General features: G+C 37.8%; 1 protein-coding gene across 16 annotated transcripts in view; it reads right to left on the bottom strand.

Annotated features, from left to right (window-relative positions):
* HECW2 (HECT, C2 and WW domain containing E3 ubiquitin protein ligase 2) overlaps positions 1-25,379 on the bottom strand; it is a 469,060-nt gene that overhangs the window by 123,194 nt on the left and 320,487 nt on the right. For all 16 annotated transcript variants that reach the window (XM_058300431.1, XM_058300434.1, XM_058300432.1 and 13 more), the window contains 5 exons: positions 14,123-14,217; positions 10,485-10,560; positions 5,491-5,660; positions 3,826-3,968; positions 3-103 (listed from right to left, as the gene is read on the bottom strand). In XM_058300431.1, the coding sequence (XP_058156414.1) occupies positions 3-103; positions 3,826-3,968; positions 5,491-5,660; positions 10,485-10,560; positions 14,123-14,217 (585 nt within the window). The remainder of the gene's footprint in view (positions 1-2; positions 104-3,825; positions 3,969-5,490; positions 5,661-10,484; positions 10,561-14,122; positions 14,218-25,379) is intronic.

The raw sequence follows: 25,379 nt of genomic DNA, 5'->3' as shown, positions 1-25,379 counted from the left end.
ACCTTCATGACCAGAAGATGTAACCTCCACTTTAAACTGCAGGTACCCACTCACATGGTCAGCTGGGAGCCTTCTGCCAAGGTTGTAGCTGAGCATTTGATCACTGCAAAAGGAGAAATGGTTCTTTCATCTTTACTACACTGATGCCAGTCTTCGCCTTCTTCCCAAAGGCTACCCCCCAAACGCAGCATACTTCTCTGCAAACGTTCAGACTCATAGGTAAAGAAAATAAAAGGCTCAAGGTGAGTTATAGTCCAATGGAATGTTACTAATTCATCTGCTCTAATGAACACCTTCAAATCCAGGGATAAAAGGAAATCTTGTTCTGGTAAGGAAAGTTATTAGTAAAAGAAGAAAAATACAACAATACAATATTATTGTATGGTATTGTTGAAGGCCACTTATTTTCTCATTGGTCACCAAGAGGCAGGGAAGGGCTTGAAGTTTTAGGTGAACACAACTGGAACCTGGTTCCAAAAGGACCCCTGTGCTAAGGATTATTAAACATGGCAGGAAGGCGCTGTGCATACCCTGAGGATCAGTGAGCCAGGAGTTGGGAGACAGTGGCTCAGTAACAGCCATGCCCTGACCCCAGCTCCTGCTGTGCAAGGGGAAGTGGGTTCCTTGGCTCTCCCTCCTCTACTGCTGGCCATCACTGTGGTTGAGGCTGGCCTATCACTGATTCTCAGGGTGGCTTGTGAGCAATGCTAATGGGATGGCCGGACGAGCTAGATATGCCATGGAAGCAGGGTCAGTCAGCAAATGTGGACGTGTACTGGAGGGGACCACAGCTAGACTGGCCGGGTTGCTGCCCTTCGTCGGCCTTGCCGGGGCTGCATAAGGATGGATTTGTTGATCTATTTCAATTCTGTGTTAACTTATCAACATCGAAGGTAATAACATCATTTTCTTGATGAATGCAAGCAACTTTTGTTCTGAATCAAATGAAATTTCTTAAGGAAAACAACCAAAGGGATAGTACCAAATGACACCATCTCTGTCTCACACTGCCCTCTAATGGCCGCTTTAGAAGGAAAACATGATGCCTCTAATATTTGTACCGCTGTACCGTTATTCCATTATTATCTGCATGTTTCTTTTTTGCTGATCTTCTCTACCTTCTCAGGACAATTTTAAATGATGTTAGCCATTTTAAGGAAAACACACTAAAGCAAAACCCCTGTTCAGTTCTTACGAATTTCTCTGGCTTCACAAGGATTTCTTAAAACGAGATAATTTCTTTAGCTTTTTCTTCCCTAGAGATAACATTGTGATGACTTTTTTTCTTGATTGACACTTTTTAAATGTTTTTTTCCCTTCCAAATGGGGTGCTTACTGTGTACCAAGTACATGCTGCTCTACATGCATCATCTCATTTAATCCTCAAGGCAACCCTGTGCCCATTTAGTTTAGAAGGAAACTAAAGTATAGGGAGGATAAGCAACTTGCCCAAGGACAGACAACGCATAAAGTGACTAGGATTAGTACACAGGTCCATCTAACATGGAAAACCCTGCTTTGCAGTCACTGCATCATGATCTCCTTTTCTGTGTATTCTAGGCTTCCAGGCTGCTTTCAGTAGAAGGCATTTTAATGACATTCATTTCTCCAAGGCTCATCTTAATGTGACTGCTATCAGAATGCTTTTTCTACTTGAACTGGCCTTTAAAAAATTTCTTTGTAAAGGAATACATAGGCATTTGTAGCTATTAAACACCACCACTAAGTTTTGTCTTGTCTTCAACCCTGCTCCTCCCTATGATATATTATTATGAGGATTAAGTGCTGAAGAGCTCTCACTACTTGATCCTCACTAATAAAATCAGAGGAGCTGACAAATCACTGGAAAGTGATAAGCTTTTTTGAAAAAAAAGCAGGTTGCTCTCCAAAATATGTCACATTGGAGAAAATACTCTCAAAATAGATTATTAGTGAGGAGTTCTAGTTCATCCAATAAAACAAATTCAAAGTGTTACAGTCTACTAAATACATAAGCAATGAAAACTCATCATTTTTCAAGATGTGTCAATTACTTAATGGTAAAGAATGATCAGATCAGAAATATGCATTTTTATGCTAATAGCCAATATGCCTATATGAATAAGTCTTAATAAAGCCACCTCTCACGTATCTCTACTAGGCAACACTTCTAACCTACTCATAGAGAAATAAAATATTTCATAATTTTGATTGTTTATGAATTCCTACTGGACTTCCTTCCAGTACACATGGAATCCATAATTGGCAATTCTCTAGATGTCCAGTTCTTTAAAAGACTAAATGAAAAGCCAGCAAGTAAATAAGAGTTTCAAACACTGACAGTTTTTTCATTCCCTGATCATAATTCTTACTAACATATATACACTGACACTTCCACCAAGTGTCATACATATCATGCAAATTATGATTGTATAAATTAGATGGTAGACATATTTTCTACAGTTAATCCTTAATCTCTATAATCTTTCACTTTTTGTAATTCTTAAAAACAATTTTTAAAACTACCCAAAATACATTATCTCTACCAGAAGCCATAATAATTATCCTTATAAGTAACTGCAATTTCCCAGTTTTTAAGAGATAAACAAGGATGCTAGAATTGCAGTATTATATTTCTCCTTCCTGTGGGCTAGCTCTACCTCAAAATGCATTGCCTCTAATAACCAGAGAATTAGTATCCATTAGAATCTCTGAGTTTCAGATTTTGAAGGATTTAGAGCTCATCTGGTTCAAAAGCTTCATTTTTTCAATGAGGAAAGTAACAGCCAGGAAAAACTGTGACTTGACCAAAATTAAATAGTTAATTAGCTGTAGAGTATGAATGATCTTCCTCCGCTAGCTAGAGTGATGTTACGTTACAATAATTCCTTAAAGCGTCTAGAAGAGACCACTCTGAACTCAAATCTCAGCTCCACCGTTTACATGTTAGCCTCAGATTTCTCATCTCTGAAATGGGTATAATTACAGAATCTGTTTCCCATAAGTGTTGAAAAGATTACTAAAGTTAATGAGTATACTGTACTTAACTCCTGACATGAAATAAGCTCCCAGTATCTTAGGTGATTTTAATTACTACCACTGTTGCTGCTATCATTATTACCGTATGTTCATGTTTTCCTACAACAAAAAAGATACAAAACAAGATGTGCCCTGGATGCTGCATCAGATCAATATTGCTACTGTGTTCACCGATACTTATCATGTAAAAATACATGCAACATTTAGAAAAAGGGATGGAGGCATGTTATGATTTCTCAACTACTTTATTCACAACTTACAAAAAGTTCACATAAAGACAACAGACATCAAATTACATTTTAAAATTCTCTCAGTGAATAAAATTTAGTTGCCTGAATGAATGCACATGTCTAGGAGCTCTACTATAACAACCCCTCAGAGTCTAGCTCTTGATTTAAATAGCCCTAAAACAGGTCATTTTGTTATTTAGGAATAAAAAGTTCTCTGGATGGGATTAATCAAGATAAGGCATGAGTCAACTTTACACTTGAGTCCTGCTCTAGGAAAAGTGTTTTAGAGCAAGATTTCAATATACTAAAAATCTAAAATTTTGAGATTTGACCCTGGAATGCTAATGGTAGGTACATCTTAGAAAAGCTAAAGACACAAAAAGAGAACAGCTACAAAATTAAAACAAACTACTTTTTGTCCAGCATACTTCAAAGATGTGCAAATACACTTTTATTTTCAAAAGAATTGTTACCTTTTTTTTATCAATAAGAAAAATTATAGTACTAGAAAGTATTACTTCAGTTACTACTGCCCAAACTAATTTCTACAAGCTCCCTAAAGGCAAGGGCTGATTACCCAATGGCTTGCCGCTCCAGGAGCCTCTGGACAGGTATGGTTAGTTTCCCCAGAAAACGCTTGATGATGGGACGGCTCTTGGCAAATTTGTCTTTAATTTCAATTTCTAAAACATCAGTAAGAAGTGCAAAAAAGGAATATTTCTGGGAAAAAAGGAAATAAAAATAGATTATATGTTGATTCAAAACAAAGTCCAATATTATGGTCATTAAATCATTTATTATTATAAGAAAAACTATCTCTTAAATCCTAATGACAGAATTCACGTTGCTAGAAATATCTGCAGCTATTGTTAATCTTTTATTCACTCAGAACCCATATGCACAATGAGAGTTAAGGATCAATATTGCAAAAGAAGCTTTGTCAAGCATACAGCCCTTCCTAGTTCAATGGTTTTAGGCAATGTTATCACACATTAAATTATATATGATAAAATTTCAGCACTCACTACATTTATCATATCATCACTCTTTGAAAGTTAATATCCTGTTTATAAGATGGTTTAGAATTAACTGCACTGATTAACTACAATTTAAATTCTTAATCTCATGGAATTTTGAAATTACAAAACATGGTTTAAAATATTTCTTCACTTAGTGGCTAAAGTAAGAACAGCTACAGAATACTGTGGTTTCCGTCAATGTTTAAAGCCATAAAATAAAACAATGTTTTATTTTATTTTTACTTAAGCTTAAAAAGCACATGGAGTCATTTCTTCAGGTTAAGAATATTACTGGAGAAAATAAGGTTCGAAATTAATAGGGATATACAATAAATATAAAAAGCTTTATCCATTTACAAAGACTTACACATATATTATCTTCGTTTTACTTTTACAAAGATAAAATTCTCTTTTTAGCAATGAGAATCTCAGGATCAGTAAATGATGGAGCCGGGAATATACCCTAAATCACTGTGCTCCTGTCATAACAGTATCCATGATGAGATTAGTGGTACTAGCTTTACACTTACCTCCCACTGAATTTATGTAGTCATAACAATTAAATTCTGTAGAAGGGTCATAGAGTTTGGCTGTCTGCTTAGTGGGAAAAGTGCTTGCTTAGAATACAGCTGGGTTTAAGTTCCACTTCTGACCCTGAATAGCTAGAGTCACATATATACTTTACGCTTCAATTTCTTAATCACCAAAATGGAGAGATGATAATCTCATCTGATATTATCTGTCTCTCAGGCTTGTACTGGTCACATAGTCAAGAATTTTGTAAGTTCAAAATATCAGAAAATTAAAGTTATTATTACTAATACTGTTGTTATTATTGCTATATCCATTCTATGCCTTTTAGAGCTCCTATTGAGATAGGATGCCTTAGATAGTTTCTTCTAGGCATCTATATGTGTTCGATTAAGTGGTATGCCATTAAGAGTTTATTTACTTTATGGGATCATAAGTGACTTTTAAAACCAGATATAAAAATACATACACTATTGTTCAAATTCAAAAGCCATACAAACTGCTCAGGAGAAACATCTAACTATGCTGGCAAGTCTGAAATAGCCACATCTTTTCTCTAACTGGTTATACAGCCCTTAAATTATCTCCCTCTCCAAGTAAATATTTCTACCACACTGTTAGGACATATTGTCATCCTTAAACATTGAGAGGGTAGCTGACTTCCAGTAGAGGATCCCAGAGGATCATCTTACCTCTCGGTGCCATATCGGGTTAGTGGTGTTACTGATGATAGTAGACCTTTTTTCTTGCCCGTGGTGGGCACAGGTGGGGAAACTACTCTTCTTCCCTGGCTGGATGGACATCTTAAGGTAAGGGTCAGGATTGAAGAACATCCCTTTCTTTAGCCCAACTGCCCTAAGATCTTTAAAGAAAGAAAGAGAGAGAGAGAAGGATGAAGGAAGGAGGGAGGGAGGAAGGAGGGAGAGAGGGAGAAACAGGGAGGGGGGAAGGATCCACATATCCTGATTAGAACAATAAGCTCACTGACAATTTGTTCTTAAATAATCACACAAAGACTATATTGTAAAACAATAACAAAGTTACTCCCACTACAACTGCTTAGATAGTGAGGACAAGTGGGTATGGCAGTAATTCCAGCAGAGGGATCTCCTAACAGGCTGCAAACATGAAGCCAAACCTTTACCACCATCTCACAGGCCTAAAGTGACATTTCCTGGGAATGCTTTTCATTCCAACATGTGCATCTTCACCATGTTTTTTCTTGTACAACTGTCCTTTGGCAGCCAACATGTCAGATAATGTTTTGAGAGAAATCCTTAGTAAACAGTTTATTAACAAAGGAAAACCCATATGTTCCTTTGTAAGAGAAATGAATCATATACAAATACACATATGAAATTGGTTTATACCAAGTTTAATTGGGGATAAGTAAATAAATTGAGTCAAAAGCAGTACATTGACATTACTTTGAAATTTTGGCACATACTTGTACCACAATTAAAACATCAAATATATTCCATAAATGTGATGCATGTTAGGGAAAAAAGGAGACCAGAAATATTTCTAACATTTGAACACTTCCTGCTTTTTAAAATAACTGTTAAGTTACTTCTCAATAACCTGTAAAATTACTTAAATATTTGATGAATGTCCTATAACTCATCTCAGATTGACCAGCTGTGGTTTCACACTGAGTGAGTTGCTGAAAATTCTGGCTAAAGTCTGTTTAATGAGGAGAATGGCACCATTACAAATGGTCAGGTTAAGGGAAAAAAAAATCTCAGGAAATAAATCTTGCTTTATTGGGTCCCCAACATCTTTCTGAATGTACCAGTTTGAATAAGGTAGACCTGGGAGCAAAGAGCTCTTGAAAGATTTAAAAGAACAGATTGTTTTCAGGTAAATTTATAGTTATGATCAGTTTTGGGAATTCCGGAACACTGATTTGGATAGAAATTCTTAATTTGGCTCCTGAACCTTCGAAGATCGATGGATTTATCTAGGTCAGTTGGGGAACAGATGCTGTCTAGTGACCCTAAATTATAGGAGGTGACGAGGGTCATCCCCCCAGGGCAAGATCATTCCTGAAACACAAGGTCTTTCTTAAAAGAAGAGAAATGGCCTCATTCTCTAGGGTGCACTGCCTGGAGAAGACTCACAAATGGCACACAAGAACTCCTGGTCTAGCTACACGCAATGAAAGCAGACGAGGGCTGTCTACTGCTACCTAAATGGCACCAGAGAAGGCAGTTTAATATGCCATTAAAGAATGAAAAATTCAACGAGGAGAACCTTATGTTAAGGATGCTGCATGGAGTATACAGTAGATCTTTGATCAAGACACCAGCAGGAGAAGGGAACGTTGGGTAAAGAATGAAACAGGCACTTCAGAGGAGCTGCTGCAATCTCATTAGCCTTATAGTCACTGTTCCTGGAAATTCATAAACTATACAGTCATTATTAATGCAGCTTCTACATTTCACTGTCAAGTTAATAATGCTACACATTTTTACTCGGTGTTATTTAGTTATCATGAAGTAGCTTGGAGAGGAAAATGCAATTTATAAATTTACTTTCTTGCCCTTTTTGAGTATGCTCATCTAGGACTCAAGGAAGAATGATATTCTTTACAGACCGAATCTACTTCCCAAAAAAGGGATTTCTCTGTAGCAAATGAGGAGAAATGTGTTCAGAAATGGCTACCACAAACTCTGACAGAGCTAAATCATTCAAGTAAAACATTCCTTAGAACAAAAAGCAGAAGTCTTTCACCAGAAGACTAAACCACTGTGATGAAAGATTTCACTATTAAATAATCCTGGTACCTTACTTTTCTACAATGGGATACTACACAAATTAATCTTCATTAACAAATACAATAAACTACCAATTATTTGTAGTTTGATTATCCTATTCCCTTAATTTATTTCATTTCTACTTCCCTCTTTTGTTTTTTATTTATTTTACTGCTCATAAATATCCACATCACATAATAGGCAAAAGAAGGACTCAGTCACAAAGGTATCACCTATTACACATCCTAGTTGACAATCTTATTTGGAGAGGCACTTAAGATATTAACACACAGTTTTTGTATTAGTTATAGAGTTCAATTATCTGTATCTCTACTTAATCCATAGATAATAAGAGGACAATATCTGTAGGCAGTCATTCTACAGTGCTTAAATGTTCTAGGATAAATATTACCCACTATCAATACGCTATCAACAGGCTAATTTTTTAGAATAAGCATTGTATAATTGTTTTCATCTCCTATACTTTTTAGCCATTGCTGTACACTATTTGCAAATTTCTGACTTCAGAAATTAAACAGATCTTAGGTACCCAGCCTCCATGTGTACAGTGGTGGTTATGCCCCAAAGCTTATTTCCTACTTTTTAGGAAAATGCCTTAGGATTTTCAGCTTCCATATGGTCACTCTCCTGTGGTAAGTTAATAATGTTCCCTCTGGGGTAGAAAATCCATATGTGAGTATAATGGTTAGAATGATATTTCATCACTTGAAAGCAGAGGGCATGATTCTAAAATAAGAAAACCATGATATGGCTAAACTCCAGTATTTATGAGCTATCTGGGTTACCTAATTGTTCCCTACCTACAGACCAGGGATTTCTGTACCTGCAGGCCAGAGGGACTATGAGAGGCTAAAGCACAGGTTGCATATCCCTACCCCTAGATCCAAAGACAGTGGAATTTCTAATTGCCCTTCTATAAACTAGATATTTTAAAAACACTCCAGGTTCCAAATAATACATATTTATTGGTCAAATTTGAACCATAAGGCACCAGTTTATACCTCTGAGTTTCAGCAGAGAATAGAAGCAAAAAGACTTTCATATTATGCAACCTCATATAGAGGGTGAAGAAACATGGCCAAACAGAGATACGCTGAAGACTATAGACCAGCAATGAACTAATGTGCATACTTCGGTCATATATGATTATGCCTTGTGCAAATGTCTGTTTTTAAGAGCAGGTCTTCTAATGCTCACTTATGGCATTTTCTCCAGTTGAGAACTGTACATCTAATTTAAATTTTAGAAGTACTACACCTATGGAAAAGTGAAAACAAAACCTCTTAGAGTGACAGACATCTGTTAAGCCTTATTTAGTGTGTAGTTTAGTGCTGTTGTCTATTTTCAAATACTGATTGTCTTAGCATATTCTTGACGTTATGATTGTCATTTATTCTTTTCAAACCACTGGCTTTCAAACTTCTTTTTGGCAGTGACCTCTGTATGAAATACATTTTACACAGCAACCCAGTTTTTTTGTGCAATTTTTCAATTTATATAAATTGATGTTTTTTTGAAAAAAATATTTCCTTTCAGTGGTAAATTGATAATTTCCTTTTCTATTTCTTTTCTTAATTGCTGGTTTCAACTAACTAAATTGATCTTACAATGCAGAAATGGGTCCCACCTCACAACTTGAAAAGTCCAGGTTTACTTGAATCTCTGGGCTGTCCATATGCCAGCTGGGCCCTAAGCCTCAGCGGATTTGTAACACCTATTCTCCAGTTTGTTGGACTTACCCAGGTCAGCTAACAAGGAGGTGAGAATGGACAACCACCACACCAAAGAACCGAGAGAGTCTACAACTGCAAGCAGGAGAGTCCCATCAGTCAGCCATGTGGGATTGAAGCCCCCTCTCAATTAAGAGGTGGAGTGGGCATCACCTATCAGAGTCCTCAGGACTGGGGAATAAAATATGGACTGCAGTGGACTTACTGCTATTCTACTACAGAATTATTGTGATTCTAGCAATGGAAGAAATTACATCATTGATTTGGAGATGGTGGCCACTGGCGTTGCTGAAGGCAGGGAGAGGGAAAAAGAGATGTAATATGGGGGCATTTTGGGGACCTGGAGTTGTCCTGAATGATATCGCAGGGACAGATACAGGACATTATATATCCTGCCATAACCTACTGACTGGATTAGGAAAGAGTGTAAACTACAATGTAAACTATAATCCATGCTGTGCAGAAGTGCTCCAAAATGTGTTCATCAATTGTAATGAATGTACCACACTAATTAAAGAAGTTGTTGATGTAGGAAAAGTGGGGGTATGGGGAGTGAGACATATAGGAATCTCCTATATTTTTTCAGTGTAACATTTTGTGTGATCTACGTATCTTTCAAAAGTAAATAAAAAATATCTTTTAAAAAACAGAAAACCACTGCTTTTGGAACAACTTGCATAAGCAATTAGAATATTTTGCTAACCACGAAAACAAACAAAAAATATCTTATCCACTTTTCAATTGTTATATGTATTCTTCCACAAAGAGAGAAGTATCCCTTGGCCTTTCCCACCCATTCTTCAAGTTTTTCATTTTTCTAGATGAGGTGAGCATAAATTGTTTTCAATAATCAAAGCTCTTCAGTGGAATTAACAAGTTGAATTATAATTCACTTTTTAAAAAGACAACTATACACAATTATATTATCTTTTTACCACCAGAAAACTTGGTAGAAAAAGTATTTTCTGAATTTATAATAGTCTCATTTCATTAGGATAAGAGATACTTGAATTCTCAAAGTATCTCTTGGAGAATGACTGAAAAAATAAAACAAAACCCCAAACAAACAAAAAACAGGCTTACATATTGTATATAAGAATTTATAGGAAGTAGTGACTACCTGTGCCTTTGATATTACACATTTTATAAAGTAGACACCATGGTTAAAGACATAATTACCTGATAATGTAAAGCTAACGAGTTTCCGAGAATGCTGATTTCCTGAAGCACCACCTTCCATGCCTTCTGCTCCCATCTGAAGAGGAAAAACACAATATCTGAAATTTCAAAGGAATATGATCCTACCCCCCAACCTACCTAGGGAACAAAAATGTTTGCAGATGATGGTGATTTTTGTAACAAACATGCATGTCATTTCATTTCCAAATCTTGGAGCTGAGTGAAAAATGCAGATTCTCAGAAATGAAAGGGTAATCCTTAAATTTAATCTTTACCCAAATAAGACAAATATGAGCTTCTAAATTCCCTGGGATATGAATTAATTTACTTTTGGTCCTTTTTCCCCCTTGGTAAGAATAGCTTAAATCTATTAAATGTACTTATATTACTATTACTATATTAAAGCATTCCCTTAATTAAAACTAAACGGTAATTAACACCACTAAATTATGTATATTTGAATGTGGCTAAAGGAGAAATTTTAGGTTGTATATATATTATATTAAAAATTTTTTTAAAAATTATAGGACTGTGCAACACAGTGAACACCACTGTAAACAATGGACTATAGTTAATAGTACAATTACAAAAATGTTATTTCATGAATTATAACAAATATATCATTCACACAAATGCAAGGTGTTAATAAACGGTGGTATATGGGAACTGTATTTTATGCATGATTTTTCTGTAAACCCATAATTTCTCTAATAAAAAATATTAATGAAAAAACTATCAAATTCCTTTATATTTATTAGGAAAATAAGCTAAACAGTTGTTATACAGCAGACTCATCTACATATACAGATTTTTCCTTTGTTACCAAATATTTCTGAGTGACCATTTGGGTGTCCCTTCTCCTTTGTAGGGTTATGTTCTATTGCAGGTAAATGGTACCTGCTATTATAGTTAACAATAATAGGAAATTGCAATGCTATTGTATTAATAACCTTTTCCTAAAAGCTTTCAAGGACATTATACCTTACTTGAAACTAGTAATTTGTAGAATACATAGCAGCTTTAGCCCCTTCTCTTAATTTATGTAAAATCGGTGCACAATTTATGGTACACTAGGAAGAAAGTTTCATCAAACACTAAAAAAGAAGTCTACCTTTCTGTAAGAGACAGAATTGAAGGCATAACATATTTGGAATATAAATATTCAGGGAAACAGAAATCACCTTTTAATTCAAAAGTTTAGATTAAACTGTCTTCCATCTCATCTTTGCTGCACTCTCCACACTATTTCAAATATCATCTCACCAGGAGATAAAACCTTCACAACTTTGAGCAAAGTTGAGGAATTTAAAAAGAATTTCAATTTCAATTTTGGAAATAGAAGTTTCTACTTCTTTCTCTATGATTGCTGCACCTTAGTCAAGATAATTTTGTGACACTTTATTGCTTCCTGAGTTCACATGCCATTTGCAATGAGCAAGGGTACATGCAGGTATATTTCATCTACCCATAGAACCAATTCCCTGATGATCACAGAGTTTGCTTTCAATAAATAAATGTGGTATTAATATATTATGTTATATTATGTTGTGTTTATTCTACTCTACTCTACTACACTACACTACACTACATTACACTACAGTATACTATACTATATTTCACCCTTCTGAGTCATTATTCCCAGGTTAACTAGACCAGAGAAACAGCAAACTAGTTGAACAATCGACCTCTGTTACCATCCCATCCTGCTTTCATCCCCCACTACCCTGGGCTAAAGAATGATAAATAACGAGTTCATGTAGACTAGAGCTGAAACAGACACTCAGCAACCTGCTCCCCACTTCTGTAGCCTGGGCACGGCCAGACATCTGACAGACTACGGCCAAACCTAAAGTGGACGACACTGCCCAGTAAGCTGTGCCATCCGCAAGGGTGATGTCTCTGCTTGCTATGGAACACTTGTGTTAAGAGAGGTAAATGATGGAAAAGATTCACAGACTGTCTTTATTTAAAGTCTATTTAAAATGTTATAACAAATCATGAGGGAAAAATGCCCTCCAATTCTCACTTCTAAATTGTGATTAACTGTCCAGCCAAAGGCTAATCTGAAAAGAATTCACAAATAAACTGTCCTTCACCACAACTGTGGCAAAATGCTCATCTGAAATAACACTCAAAGAATTCAATTTTATCATTAACACAATAAAGCCAGGAAACACCAAATATTACGACTAGATACAAGGACATTAGTGACAATAAACACATCTGTATTCAAAGTTTATAAAGGTTTTAAAATAAACTCAATCCATAGATTCATTCCAGGAAAACTCAGGAGCAACACTGTCAACCAAGTGTTGAAACAATACATGGTGGTGAGTGATGGCAGCCTTAATCTGTCCCCACAGCCTAAGGATTTTCACCCCTAGTGTCTGAGGCACATATCACTGTTTACTCAGATGAATGGCAATGACATCAAAGCATAAATGACAGAGAAGATACATTTTTAAATCCTTGATTCACTGCAAAAGGATATGTGAGAAGGAGACTGTACGATTAGGATGGCAGCTCATTTCCTTCCCCATGGAGTTTCTCAGTTACTTCTTCCAGGTCTATTCTTTGCATCTGGTTGTGGAATAATTATACTAAATGGGCTTGTGAATATCAATGTTGTTCATCAATAATAATAACTAAGCACATGGCATACAACTATGTGACCACTATGTTACCAATGAAACGCAGCTCTCCCTCCCACGATGAAGTGTCCATGTGGTGCAGCCTCTCAATTTTGGATACAAACCCAACTGCTTAAAGCATGATCAAGAATCTATTGGCCACCAATTCCATTAGCTAGCCTCTGACCCAAAGTATTCTGATTTGCAGAGCTGTAGCTATGAAGCTTTAAGAAGCTCTAAAACCGTTTTGAAGCAAATTCATTTTCTCCAAACCATCCATAGGCATTAATGGAGTGACCTCAATGCAAAATCAATAGAAAGATCAATGTTCACCAACCTGTAAACTCCACTGCCTTTAAAGCTACCTAGATATTGAAACTGCTCAAATCTAAGAAAACCTGAAGAGATTCACATCCATTTAGCGGCCATGTTGTACCAAAAATACCCACAGTATCTTTAGTACATGACTCCAACTCATAGTGGAGAGGGAACCAGCACAGAGACCTCTTAAGGGAAAGCCACATCCTTTGATTCCCGTCTCACACTCTCTTTGGGGCCAAAGCTCCTTAGGTGGACTGGTAGATGGAATCGTCCACCATTTAAATTATTGTTCTCTCTTTCATTCACTCTTTTTTTTTTTGGATTCTAAGAAAGTACAGTTGAATTTGTGTAAATTAAATTGATGTAAGATGTAACACCACAATTTCTTACCAACCAGCACCCAAGTAAGTTTAAAACCTTCCATGATGAGGCACTCACTACTTCATAAGTGGGTTCCCTGGCAAGTTGGCTATATGCATAATTGCTATAATCTGATCATATTTTTCCACTGATTTGTATAATGGATTCAGGTATGCCTGTTTTCTAAGTCATTTCCCTTCGTAAAAACATGCCTGTACATTTCCTTTCTCATGGTTCCTCATAACCCTGTCAGAGTTGTACAGGCAAAAATAGAAATCAAGTCTCTTGAGGGACATGATGAGGAAGCCAGCAATGAGGGGCACTCACCATCACAGCGGGGTTCTTCACAGTGATGCAGGGGGTGGTGGCTCGCAGGGCTCCACTAATGCCGTGGTAGTACTTGAAACATATTTTTATCTCCGCTGCAAGTCAATTTGAGAAAAGCAATGATTGAAACACTAAAACAAGTTAATCAAGAATCAGCTGAAGAAATCAGCCACATGCCTCTAAGGAATCCTAGTTATCCTTCTTTTCCAATCAGAGACAACAGATTATATCAATTCCTATTTGATTTTACATGCTTCTCTCAAATTTCCTAAGAATATCTCAAACATATTATTATGCATTCAAACAATAGACCAAAATATAAATAGTGCAGAGATAAGAATCAGCCTATCTGACTTTTATTGTGGTGTGCTACAGTGGACCATGGTGCTCGTTGGTGCTCGCGTTGTTAGTTAACCCTTACTTCAACCTATGAGGTAGAAATTCCTGTCCCCTTACCACAGATGAGGTGTTGAGGTTTCCCACAGGAAATGATGACTCAAGACTCAAATCCAATCTAATTCCAGAGCCTTCACTCCTAACCTCTACAATATATATAGACTGCTGCTGTCCACAGAAATGGAGAAAAAGCAGCTTAAAAAGTATGCATGCATACTATAGGAGACTCTCCAGGGACAGGGTATGAGAATCCATAATAACTATTTGAATTTTCTGAGTGACTTAAATGCAGCCACTAGGCTTAGACTAAATTTAGGAACAAATGGTCTATACACATCTCATAACATGTAGAAATCCATAAATTTTATAAGTATTTTCCTGATAAATTAAGCTTGATAAAAAGCCATACAAATGTTGATTATGCTTCCTGGAAAGTAACTACAATCTTAAAGAGCACGAAGCCAAAGTGTGTTATAGATTAAAAAAACCCATAGTCACTGGAATTTCTTTTTATAAAGAATGTCAGAGTCACTGAATTATAACTGAGAGATGCATTTTTCCCAAGGTGACAGGCAGGTCCCAGAGAGACTTAAGCTACAAAAGTAGAGTTCTTCTCTCAACAGTCACCTGCATTATAATAGTGGGGCTGCTTGATTTACTTCCCCAAGGAAGTTAATCTTCCACTGAGTTTCCTGACTGTACCAAATGGCCTTCTGCAGAGCATGTGATTAGCTTATTTTAAGGGAAAGATATAATGATTAGAGAAAAATTCTTTTCTAGGAATTTATAAGATTAAATTTTCTTATCAATGACCAAATACTACATCTCAAAAAAAGGTCCATTATGAGATAAAATATTGAATCCTTCCATTTTGTACATGAATCACTATTCAGTGATGCACACTATAGTTAGCATCACCAGTTAAAAGATTTTTACTATTTACCTATTACAATAGATACCCAGTACTATGCAATATACTGCAAAGGAATCAAGAAAAGGCTTTTGTTCTAGCAGCTGTTTTATAGTATAGTTGCTGGGGTGATGCTGACAGCATGACAAAAATAGAGAAGGCAAGTGCTAAAAAGGGGAGCACTGGTAGAACTGTGTAGAGACCAAGGGGAAGACATGGAAGAGTCAGAAAGGTTCCATGGATGAGAAAATTCAGGTTAGAGGGAGTTAGTGATTAGGAGAGCTAAAAGCACAGAAGCAGGAATGAGCATGATGGGTTTGAGGAATGGCAAGATGACCTACTTAGCAATCCTAGCATTACTATTCCTTCAGTTCCTTGAGAACAATGTCCCTCCTCACTTCTACAAATGAGGTTCCTGAATATTAAAACAGGTTTTCAGTTACTTTTGAAATAGTAATAGCTCCACGGATATAAGCAAACCTTACTCCCACTTGTTTTCTTCCGAGACCAATGGCCTAAATTCTGAATGAACAAAGTTAAGTAATGTGCATAAGGGCTCTCAAAAGAGAACAAAGCTCAGTGATGTGCTTGAGGATTGATTTCCATGGGCATGAACTTATTAGTATGTTGACTAAGAAATAACAAAACTGAGCTGTAAAGCAATAAAAAGCATTCATTTGGGGTCTTAGAATTGCAACGTGAGGAGCACAGATTTAGGCAGCAACCCAAAATGTATTCCAAGTTGGGTAGTAAGGCGAGAGAATTTAAAAGAAAAAAAGAGGAAGAAGGAGGGTTTAGGGGGGTTTTAGAAATAAGTTTTGTTTTCCCAGAAAGGGAGGCGTTTTCTGTAAGAATTTAGGTGGTTTCGGTGGTGGCATCAGGACCTTTCTGTATGAAGAGCTCTCAGATTCCATTTTGAGTCTCTTAGCTTAAGTTACTCCATTTGGTTTTATTTCTTTTCACAAGTATCACACTCTACATGCAAGGGAAACCAGCAGTTTGTGAATCTTCCTGCAACAGTGACTGGTAAATCAAACCAATGGTTAGTGAGTAAGAAGGTAATTTCTCAATAAAGAGACATGCAGTTTTATAAAAATCTCCTCCTACCTCCCTGTCAAGTTAGGAGGCCATCTACTAATTTCCAAGGTGAAGCAAAAATTAAAAATTAAAAAATAAATATGACTGCTTATCTTTATTAGTAGGCTCTTGATAACCAGGTCAGGTTTGTTAGCTGACCCATTTTGGGGTGTTACTTTATTCCTTGCCATTACAAAAGATTCAATCCCAGTTACAAATTAGAATCCCTGAAACTATAAGGCAAACTTATTCTGAATTTTGAAAAGCAGATTTTATTGACCCAATCACCAAAAAAACACTGCAGAGCTGACAGTTTCATAACTTTTTATGTCTAGATGTCAAGCTATGGGGATTTATGCAGATCACCCATTCCAAAACCAAACAGAAAAACAATAACCAGAAGGAAAACACAGAACTAGACAGAGACAGGGGTTTTTATGTCTGGACTGAAACTAGCTGGCTTCTTCATGAACTAATGAAAGTTCTGCCCCCTAAAATATAAAATATAGGAATGTTCCATGTTGAGGGGCACTTCCATCATGTTATGGTGGTTATGGAGGATTTAAAAAAAACTGGTATTAACTAAAAACTATCCACTCTGGGCAAGAGAAAAGCAGCATTTCAATTAATGTACTTGAACATCTTGGATATGGGGAGAGGTGATTGAGAAGAAGACTCAAAACGATGGAAAAGGGAATTTGGTGCCCAGGCTTCTATTTCAGCTACAATTTGTAGCCTCTACTGCAGGAGAGTAAAAGCTATTCCTAAGAAATAGATATGGCAAGAAAAGAAGGATGGGCATGAAAACTGAGCATCAGATCAGGGAGAAGGCCAATGCACACCAGGCCTTCAATGTTCACAATCTGGGAGAAAGAAGAAATGGAGGAAATGGACTGAGGAGCAATGAGAAATTCCACCTACCCTAAAATGGTTCCCCACAAGCCTGATGTGGCAGCCAAGTTCTCCTCCTACTTGCCTCAAGAGTGGGTGAAAGAAAAATAGAGTCATTTCTTAGGCCCAGAAAAAGCAAGAGTATTTTCTTCAAAAAATCCACTTATAAAAAGCATTTTGCTTCAGAGAGACACAAGCCTGGAGATGGCAAGGTCTCCCGGGTTGATGAGTCAGTCCCTACTGTGGGCTGGGCCAGCTCTCACCTTAGAAGAAAGTGAGCCTCAGGGCATCTTGTTTTCTCTGAGGTCCCTTCTGAAAGTATGAGGTTAGTTGCAAATCATGGAAATAAACTTTGGCCCCTTTCAGTAATCTTCAGGACACTTTCATTTATAAGTACTAAAATAAAAATCTGGCACCCTCTATTTAAATGTTGACAAGACTTAGAGAAGCTCCTTTATTTTCAAATTGTTTACTTGCTAACTCTCACACATACAAAATAAGATGCTCCCTCCCTTTCCCCCCACCCCCAAACAACCGCATGTCAACTCCATCTTCCCCCACAGATGGGGATGGTGACCACAGGTGAGATGTCACTTTGGACATGTTGCAGTGGGTGTGGAGTGGGTGTGGAGGACTGGGGTAGAGGGACTTGGAATGACTTTTAGGAACTTCAACCTACTCCTAAGTAGAGGAGTTTCTATAACTGTGATTCTGACACTGTATTTTTCAAAGCAATTGCATTTTTCCAAAAAATGAAGGCACTAAACTGTATATTGATTGTGGGGACCCAGACCCCCACCCCCAAATTCTCAGCACATAGCTACTTGTATGATCTAGTAATAAGTTAAAGGTTAACAACACTCCCTGGAGGGGAGGGAATGTATAGATGGTATTATAAACTATAATCTTCCCAAAGCAGTAAATGTCCTTGGTAAATGCTATTCCTACAAGCGTAGTAAAAACGTAACCAGACCCCATGTGTATGTTTCATGTGACCTTAGCAGGAACTCTGCTCTCATACCCTATGGAATGTCCTTATTCTGAAACCCCTTATATCAACCCTCATTTCCCTGTCTCTTACATGGAGAGCTATTTTCATTCTCTCAACTGCTGCCATCAAAGTGCCTCTCCTGTCCATAAGTTCCAATAAAGCTTATTATGCCTAAGTACCAGGTGTGTCCTTTGGTCTTGCAGCTGGACCAGCTTATGCCCTTCAGGAGCTGGGTTGTAATAATTGGTGAGCCATGATCCAGGAGACAGAAGAACCACTGGCAGTAGCAGGCATGAGCTCAGGGAAAGGAAAATCCATGGAAGAAATAGAGGATTGGCCTATAAAATCCATATGGGGAGGGGTGGCTGTCCACCTCAATGCATGGGGACCACCAAGAGAATATGGGGATGCCCTAAAAATTTTGGCAGGTATACTGGCTGTGTTACAGCAGGTAGCAGAGCAGCTGCACTTAAATAAGGAAAATGGACTGCCAGATGGTGGTGGCTATAGCCCAGCCCCTATTAGGAGCTTTGTAGTGGCTACTGAGGCAGAATAAGTGGTAAAGGCTTCTGTGTGCCACTTGGAAGGAAAATTAAAGTTAGAAAGGGATATGCACCTAGCACAGGCAGAGAGTAAAGATTTCTTAATGGATTGCCTGCATTAAGTTGATGACCAGTTATATTGCAAAGCTGTGTAAACTGAATTTAATGGGATGTGATTTTGACAATGTTTTAAGTTTTATTTACATTTATTTTGATAAGAATTTTTATCAAGGTGTTAAAAAGAACTTTCAGTTTTGAATCAATAACTTACTTCCGAACTTCAAATCTAACTGTACACCTGAAGAGTAATCCAGAATATATGTGTTAAATACCTACTGGTCTAAACTGCTAAATTAGAGCTTAACTGCATTTATACTGCTCAAGTATTCCTAACTAACTGGTTGCTGGCTACTAATAAAAGAGTTTCCAAGAACAAGCTTGCATATTACAGGCAACACTCATTCCAGAGGAGATCTTAAAAGTAGTAAAAATCACAAATGTGAAAAGATGAAGAGCTTGGACACAGCCATACAAAAGTAGTGAGAATTATGAGTCAAGTTACTGAGTTTTATGTTTCTGTTGGTGTGTCTTAACTCTTTTTGTAGTTTGTTTGTTTGGTGTATATGTTCATACCTCTGGATGGTAATATTACATTAAGAAATGAAAATTCCTGAAAGAGCTCTATTCAAATTGCTAAAAATTAAATGGGTGGCAGACTCAGGAGCTCCAAGGGTCAGCTCATCCTACAGGGCAGTTAGTAATCACCCAGAGCGATCTAAAGCACCTATCTGGGGGCTCCAAGAGACCAGAAGAAGATCCTGCAACATCCTTGAAAATATGGAAGGAGGAAACTGTCCATCTGCAGAGAAGATTCGTGAATAGAGCACTCAATATTGAAGAGACCAGCATCCACAGCACAAGTCGTCCCAGGAGCAATTCTGTGGCTGGAGTTGGAAACTCCATTTCCCAAAAATGGGGAGAGGAAGACAAGGAGTGTTATCAACTTCAGCTATGGTTAGTAAATTTGGTGGGCTAAAGTAGAATCCTAAGAACAGTTAAAAGTGTAAACCTATTCAAGTCAGAAAGAAGCCAGTAGTCACCATTTTAACTGCACCCCAGTATGAGGGGAAGCAGGGCTGACTGAAAAATCACAGTGAAGTTAGGGACTGGCTTCTTTCCACCAAGATAGGATTGCAGGGCTAGCCTAGGCTCCAGGCCCATCTCTGGCAGGTAGGAACCTGGTGGGACCTGTATCAGGTTTTGCAGGCAACTGCAGGTGCTTTCGGCCAGCACAGACTGAACAGTGGGACATCTGGGGATGCATATCCATATCCCAATAGGATAGGAGAGGAGATGGGTTTCCTTGGCCTCTCCAGGCAACTGCAGCATTTTCAACCCACACAAACTGGTTTTTGTTGAGCACCTTTGAATTCATCTCTACTTCTTCCCCGCTGCCTCCTCCACAATAGGATGAGAGGGCTGGTGTTTCCTCAGCCTCTCAGAGCAACTGTAGATACTTTTGGCCTACACAAACTTGACTGTTGGGTATCTGTGGCTTTACCCCCACCCCCAATAGGACAAGAGAGGGATTGTGTTTGCCCAACCTCTCTGGGTAACTGCAGGTGCTTTCGGTCAACATAACCTGGACTGGTGAGAACTTGTGGATCCATCCCAACCCCAATACGAAAGGATGGGACTGGTATTTCCACAGCCTTTCCTGGCAATAGCAGGCACTTTTGGCTGCACAGACTGAACTGTTGGGCACCTGTGGATCCACCCCCACCCCCAATAGGATAAGAGGGGTCTGGTGTCTCCATAGCCTCTCTGGGTAATGGTGGGTACTTTTGGCTTACAGAGATTGATCCACCCCCATGCCCTAATCGGACAGGGGACTGATGTTTTCTTAGCCTCTCTGGGAAACAGCAGGTACTCTTGGCCTAAAGGGATGGAATTGTTGGACAACGGCAGGTACACTTGGCCTATAGGGACTGAACTGCTGGACATCAGTGATTCGATTCCTACCCCTCATAGGGCAGAAGGGACAGTATTCTCTTAGTCCCTCAGGACAACTGCAGGCATAGTCAGCCCATACGGATTAGATTGTTGGGTACTCTAGAGGATGTATCCTCACCCCCAGAAGGGTGGGGGCTGGTGCTACATCAGTCCACCTGCATGACTGAAATCATTTTAGACCCACACGGCATGGATTGCTGCCCACAACTGCAGTTCCATCCCCACCCCAGGTAGTGAAAGAAGGGGTGTGAACCTTCCTCAGCCTCTCCAGGCAACCACAGTCTTGTCCTGCACAGCTGGGCTGCAGCTGTGTCCCTACCCCTGACAGAGGAGAAAGGTGAGAGAAGCTTCATCAGTTCCTGGGGAAATGCAGGCAGCTTCAGCCTCCACAGCTTACAGCACCAACTACATCCTTGGCTCCTACTACACAAACAGCAAGGGAGAAAAATACAAGAAAGCCATAAACTAAAGGAAGAAATGACACCCAGAATAAATACAGCTAGTAAGCCACATGCCAAGAAGCCAACAAAAAAATTACAATCCACACCAACAAATAGGAAGATATGGCCCATTTAAAAGAACAAGATATGCCTCCAGATGACATAAAGGAATTGAGACAACTAATCATAGATGTTCAAACAAATCTCCTTAATAAATTCAGTGAGACGGCTAAAGAGATTAAGGATATTAAGGAGACACTGGGTGAGCATAAAGAAGAATTTGAAAGCATACACAGAAAAAGAGCAGATCTTATGGGAATGAAAGGGGCAATAAATGAAATAAAAAATAATTGTATGCATAAACAGGAGATTTCAGGAGGCAGAAGAAAGGACTGGTGAGCTTGTAGACACGGCCTCTGAAGGCGAACAAACATACAAAAGAACAGATGAAGAAAAGAATGGAAAAAATTGAAAAGGGTCTCAGGGAACTAAATGACATCAAGAGACATGCAAATATACCTGTCATGGGTATCCTAGAAAGAGATAAGAAGGGAAAATGGGCAGAAGGAATATTTGACAAAATAATGGTAGAAAATATCCCAACCCTATCGAAGGACATAGATATCTGTGTCCAAGAAGCACATTGTACTTCCATCCAAATAAATCCTGACAGACCAACTCTAAGACACATAATAATCAGAACGTCAAATGCCAAAGACCAAGAGAGAATTCTGAGGGCAGCCAGAGACAAGCAATGCTTAACATATAAGAGATAGCCAATAAGATTAAGTGCCGATTTATTACCAGAAACTATGCAGGTAAGAAGGCAGTGCTATGATATATTTAAGATACTGCAAGAGAAAAACTGCCAACCAAGAATTTTATATCTGATAAAATTATTTTTCAAAATGAGGGTGAGTTTAGAATATTCACAAATAAACAGAAACTGAGAGAGTTTACAACAAAACAGCCAGCTTTGGAGGAAATACTAAAGGGAGTGTTACAGCCTGAAAAGAAAAGACAGGAAAGAGAGGCTTGGAAGAAAGTCTAGAAATGATGATTTTATTGTTATAACAGTAACTAAAAGAGTGGTGGAAATACAATGACAGGTAAAACCCAAAAGTCAAAATGGATGAAGTAAGAACTGCCTTTATAGTAATAACACTGAAAGTTAGTGAATTAAATTCCCCCAACAAAAGACACAGACTGGGGCAATAGAGAAGAAAATTCTTATCCATTATTTATTTGGATCATTACTTATTTGGGGAAGAAGCTTAAAGTCACAAGGCCATAAGTCATAAGTTACTCCCCTCACCAAAGTCTGTTGCCATGTGTTGGAGCAAGATGGCTGCTAGTCTCTGCAAGGGTTCAGACTTCTTCTTTCTCTTAAAGGTCTGTGGATCCAGCTTTTTCATATCTCAGCTATAGTCTGGCACAAGGCTTTGTCTCTCTCCCTGGGGCTCGATTCTTTCTGGATTCAGCAATTCTGTTCTCTCCACAAGGTCAGCTACAGACTATCAGGGTTTCTCTCTTCCCAGGGCCTCTGCTATATCTATGGAGTTGTGTCCATTCCTCTGTGTTCTTCTCCTGTGTATTTACTTCCAGTGGCTCCAGCATCAAAATTACACTCTCCACTCTGACACAGTTTTCTCTGTGAGTCTCTACCCACCAACATCCTACTGATGTGGTCAAATCAAAGCCTTAATCATAATTTAATCAAGTAAAAGTGAAACCTCTGAACCTAATACAATCTAATACACCAAGAGGAACAGACCAGTTTACAAATCCAATAGATATTATAATGTATTAGGTTATAATTAAATAGATATTATAATCCAATATCTATTTTGGGAATTCATAAACAATGTCAAACTGCTAAAGATGCCAACAGATCGAAAGTGAGAGGTTGGGAAAAGATATTCTACACATGCAGTAATAAAAAAAAAAAAAAAGCTGGGGTAATTATACTTATATCACATGAACTAGACGTTAAAAGCAAAACTGTTATCAGAGACAAGGAACAATATTACATATTAACAAAAGGGGTGATTCACCAGGAAGAAATAACCATAAATGAATATGCACCTAACCTGGATGCCCCAAGATACATGAGACAAACACTGGCAAAACTGAAGGGAGAAACAGATATACTCACTGTCACCACTCTTGTTCAGTATAGTTCTAGAGGATTTGCTAGAGCAATCAGGCAAGAAAAAGAAATAATACACATCAATTGAAGAGTATTAAATAGACTTCAATATAACACTCCCAGCATTGGATAGAATATCTGGGCAATGGATCAATAAAGAAAGAGAGCTTGAATAAAATGATAAATGGATTAAATCTAATAGACATCTACAGAACACTGTACCCCAGAACAGCAGGATATACTTTCTTTTCAAGAGCTCATGGATCTTTCTCCAGGATAGACCATATGTTGGGTGACAAAGCAGATCTCAATAAACTCAATAAGATCAAAATTATACAATGTACATTCTCTGATCATAATGGAATAAAGTTGGAAATCAACAAGAGGCAGAAAAAGGGAAATTTTCACATATACAGAGATTTAACAACACACTCCTAAAAAATCAGTGGGTCAAAGAAGAAATTTCGAGAGAAATCAGTAAATATATCAGGACAGATGACAATGAGAAAACAACGTAACAGAACCTATGGGATGCAGTGAAGGCAGTGCTGAGAGGGAAATTTGTCACCCTCAATTCTTACATTAAAAAAGAAGAAAGAGGGAAGCGGACTTGGCTCAATGGATAGAGCATCCGCCTGCCACATGGGAGGTCCATGGTTCAAGCCTAGGGCCTCCTTGACCTGTGTGGAGCTGGCCCACGTGTGCTGCTGATGCATGCAGGGAGTGCCCTGCCACGCAGGGATGTCCCCGTGTAGGGGAGCCCCACCACAAGGAGTGCACCCCATAGGGAGAGCCACCCAGCACAAAAGAAAGTTCAGCCAAGCCAGGAGTGGCACCACACACATAGAGAGCTGACGCAGCAAGATGATGCAATGAAAAGAGATAGAGATTCCGGTGCCACTGACGGGAATGTGAGTGGACACAGAGGAATACAGAGAGCCGGCAACTGGGGGTGCAAGGGAGGGGAAAAAAATAAATTAAAAGAATAATAAATCTCTAAAAAAAAAAGAAGAAAGAGCTAAAAATCAATGACCTAACTACATAGCTGGAGAAATTAGAAAAATAATATCAAACTAATCCCAAAGCAAGTAGAAGGAATGAAATAATAAAGATTAGGGCAGAAATAAATGAAATTGAGGACAAAGAAAAAGAATTTACAAAACCAAAAGTTTGCTCTTTGAAATGATTAACAAAATCAATACACTCTTGGCTATACTGACTAAGAAAAAAAGAAAGAAGATGCAAATAAATGAAATAAAAAATGAAAATGGGAACATTCCTACTGACACAACCGAAATATAAAAGATATTAAGAAGACACTATGAACACCTTCAGGCCAAAAAACTAGACAATGTAGACGAAATGGAAAAATTCCTAGGAAAACACAAACAACCTCCACAGACCCTAGAAAATATAGAAGTCCTCAATAAACCAATTACAAGTAAAGAGATTGAAACAGTCATCAAAAACTCTACAAAATGAAAAGTCCAGGACCAGGTGATTTCACGGGCGAGTTCTACCAAGCATTCAAAAAAGATTTAATACAAATCTTACTCAAGCTCTTCCAAAAAATTGAACAAGAAGGAATACTACCAAACTCATTCTATGAAGCCAATATCACTTTAATACCAAAGCTAGATAAAGATATTATGAAAAAAGAAAATTACAGACCCATTTCCCTAATGAATATGGATGCAAAAAATTCTCAATAAAACATTTGGTAATCAAATCCAACACCTTTAAAGAATTATTAATCATGATTAAGTGGATTTTATAGCAGACATGCAAAGGTGGTTCAACTAAAGAAAATCAATCAGTGTAATACACCACATTAATAAATAAAAGAAA

The sequence above is a fragment of the Dasypus novemcinctus genome, chromosome 7, assembly GCF_030445035.2.
Source record: "Dasypus novemcinctus isolate mDasNov1 chromosome 7, mDasNov1.1.hap2, whole genome shotgun sequence".
NCBI lineage: Eukaryota > Metazoa > Chordata > Mammalia > Cingulata > Dasypodidae > Dasypus > Dasypus novemcinctus.
Note: the sequence above shows the minus strand (reverse complement) of the source record. Positions and strands in the feature narration are given on the sequence as shown.